General features: G+C 35.1%; 1 protein-coding gene across 1 annotated transcript; it reads right to left on the reverse strand.

Annotated features, from left to right (window-relative positions):
• Positions 1 to 206: 206 nt before the first annotated feature.
• On the reverse strand, positions 207 to 3,406 carry LOC106877197 (uncharacterized). The gene has a single exon (XM_014926041.2). The coding sequence runs from the start codon at positions 3,342 to 3,344 to the stop codon at positions 1,200 to 1,202; it is 2,145 nt and encodes a 714-aa protein (XP_014781527.1). The 5' UTR covers positions 3,345 to 3,406; the 3' UTR covers positions 207 to 1,199.
• Between the last annotated feature and the right edge of the window lie 95 nt (positions 3,407 to 3,501).

A 3,501-nucleotide genomic window follows, 5' to 3' on the forward strand; every position in this document is an offset into this window, starting at 1 on the left:
CGGAAATTAAACTCAGAACGTAAAGACCGACGAAATATCGCTAAGCATTTCGCCTGGCGTGCTAACTTTTCTGCCAGCTCGCCGCCTTGCGTGCAGCACGAATTTTGTCAGTGAACAGGTTGCGGTCTCAAAGCGACGAAAATATTTTGGTAAATTAAATTTAAATGTTGAAGTGAATCTAACGGTTTTTGTGTGTTTTTAAATGGCTTATAAACACCTTCCATGCTGCAATTGTTTTTGTTTCAGCACACGATCTCAGATCAGGTCACTTGCTATGCAAGTACATCTCCGTGATATATATATATATAGTTGGAATTTACCAAAAAAAAAGAAAATACGAAGACGGGTGTGTAAACAACAAAAAGATGTATTAGTTTAACGCCCGGGGAAGTGAGAAAGTCTTTTACGTTTCGAGCATACGCTCTTCAACAGAAGGGAACACAGAAATAAACACAGAGAAAAAATAAAAAAAGGTTTAGTGGCTAGCGGTCATTCATGGCGAATGCTGGAAAGATGTGGTCAGACAGGAGAGCTAGGAAAGAGGAGATATAATAAAGTAGTGGTGATCCCAAAACGAAGGTACACGTGCATGTGTGTATATATATATATATATATATACATATAATATACAAATATATGTGTATATATGTACATACATATGTATGAATGAATATAAATCAGGTAACTTGACTCCATACAAGTAGCTAGAATAGAAAGTTTTTCATGACCCTATCAGTCAGAAAGAGGAACATAAAATAGAGCAATCACAAATGCCATAACAATAGCCCAAATTTTCATCAACCTTTTTTAGATCAACACAAAAAAATGTATCATCAAAAATGGTACAGGAAAATGACAAACGATATGGACTTTGCAGTAACAATTGAGTCCGTTCAATAGTTGACGTGGACATGAACATTTTGATATATTGGAGAACAGGAGAACTGGCCATAGATAAACTGTCAAGTTCCTGAAAGAAATAGACACACGCTTTTTACATTTATATGATGTATATCTTACATGCATTTGAATAGATCCCAGAAAATGTGATTTTTTTTTTCGAATCAGCATCTAAGGATTTTCAGTTCAAATTGTTGTTAATTGTTCTACTTGTTTAACATCAGCTAATTCACGGTCAAAGGCTATCCTGTCATATATTCAGATTTAGTATATAATTTGCTGTCCATTACCTCCATCTTTCAAGGCTTTGTGGAAGGATTCGCAACAGTTTCTGGCCTTTCAAGTGACGATATTCCACACTGGTTAAATTCATACAAGTTTCGCGTAACGGCGGAGTTAACTGACAGACTATTTTGTGCATCCGTTGATTTTGTTTCACGAGCAGAAGACACATCAACAGAATTTTTTGCGGGCAATTTTATAATTATTTGCAAATTCCGCAGAATACTGCGACGAACAATCTTTGTTGATAGAAACGATACGCAAATAAATATTCCAACGAATGAATTTAAAATACAAAATAATAGAGAAAATTCTTCAATTCTTGTAAACGTATACAGAAATGCGAATGCCCATGTAAGTCCCATGATAAAGAATAGTTTTATGCAAATGATGAACTCATCTTTATTATGTTTTGACAAATATTTCGAAGAAAGTTTACCGCTCAAATAGAGCCCTCTAGCGGTAAGGATAAATGCTATTATATTAAGGCATATAATAAACATTACGGGGATTGCAAAAAGCCATAGCAGACTTTTTCCATTTGTAATCCAGCAAATACCATTTCCATATTCTGGAGAAAGTCCATGATTTCCAGGTGTGTACTCGAATATCAGTGAAATAGTTACTATTACAAGTGGACAGATCCAAGCATATAAGGAATACAATACAAATCTCTTGGTATGTTTTTCTTTACTTCGAAGTTGTGTAAGTCCTGAGAAAGTGTGCCAGGCATCAAAAGACATGACATTCATCCAGAAGAACGTCGCAAGAAAGGAATAATGCATCACCACAGCTAAAGATTTACACAGCACTGTAGATGTAGTGACTTGTGATGAGATAAGAAAGAGAAGCTCAGCTACAAACAGTGCTGACAAAAGACTAATGAGTAATTTACCTGGTAAGGTACGGAGATCAGGTATACACAGATAGACTATAATAGTGATTGCGAGAGCTGGAATAGAGATCACGAGTCCCACTAATGTGATATAGCCGTCAACTACGGAATATTTTGATATACCATTGATATTTGATATATTATTGGTACCATTATTTACACACATATTTATTATACCTTGAGAATCACGAATGAATTCTGATTGGTTCAGCAAACGTTGGGTATTATTTAAGTAGAGACGACCATCACTGGTGATGTAATACTCAGATTCATTTAATCTTGTTGTCGTACAGTTTAGTGGAGGATGGTAGATAACTTGCCGGCATTCCTTAGAATTCATATCGTAGACAGCATGTTCTGGACACGATGGTAACTGCAGAAGCGTATCTTCCGTTCCGAAGTATTTATCTGTTACCTTTATGGTTTTTGTATGATAATTGAAGAGGATTGTAAGTGGCTTAAATGAATCTAATGGAGGATATGTCATTCGGTATTCTACTTCACACGGAACTTCAAAAATCCCGTTACATGTAGCACAAGGTTTGTTTTTATATCGAATTAAATGTTCTTGGTTTAAGTTTTCGTATCGAATTAAATGTTCTTGATTTAAATATATCAACGCCATGGGCTCAGATTCACACGCCATTCTTTGTTCTGTATTGTTGTTATCTTGAGGACAATTCGAAATATATGGAATACAGGAATACAAATATTTCTTGAAATCCTCTGAAGGACGAAAATCTGTTGATCGACATCTTCCATCCTTGACATTGGTTGATATACTATCAACGCTTAGATTAGAGATGCGATAGCATCTATATAAAAGATTCCAAAGAATGAATTCCTCTCCATGACAGAGAGCGCAATATAGGTTCCTGTAGAGTCTTTTACTTGTTTTACCAAAAGCAGGAATGGACTGCACTTGATCATCTGAGTTAGAGTTTTCACAGTTGTTTACGTACTCTGTAACATCATGGTTAAGTGGACAACGGTCAAACTGATAATAATAATCATCACTAACCTTTCTACAACTATAATATATTGATGGATAGGGTTGTTTGTGGTCAGAAGTGGTTTTATTAATCTTGTCCGAACAGCATTCATTGTAGAGGTAGCAGTCCGGGTGACACGAACAACGTTTAGGTACGCCATGTGTGGCAGGATCAGAACACAAAGCTGGGCTACAGTTGTTGAAGAATTGTGCAAGTGATGCAACATTTGAAAAGATTATAAGAGAAAGCACAAGCAACTGAAATGATGTTACCATTTTAAAAGATATAGTAAACAATGTAATGACTGATCCTAAAAGTCCTGGTTATATATTGACAATTATTTGTAATTCTAAATATATTTGTATTTCAAAAGTATTTGTTTTGAGAAATGCAAGTAATTATTACTTTAGTCATAAAAATGTAATTATCTTG

This window comes from Octopus bimaculoides, chromosome 9 (assembly GCF_001194135.2).
Source record: "Octopus bimaculoides isolate UCB-OBI-ISO-001 chromosome 9, ASM119413v2, whole genome shotgun sequence".
Lineage (NCBI taxonomy): Eukaryota > Metazoa > Mollusca > Cephalopoda > Octopoda > Octopodidae > Octopus > Octopus bimaculoides.

Coding starts and splice junctions, on each gene's coding strand:
- LOC106877197 (XM_014926041.2), bottom strand. CDS start 3,344: ATGGTAACATCATTTCAGTTGCTTGTGCTTTCTCTTATAATCTTTTCA.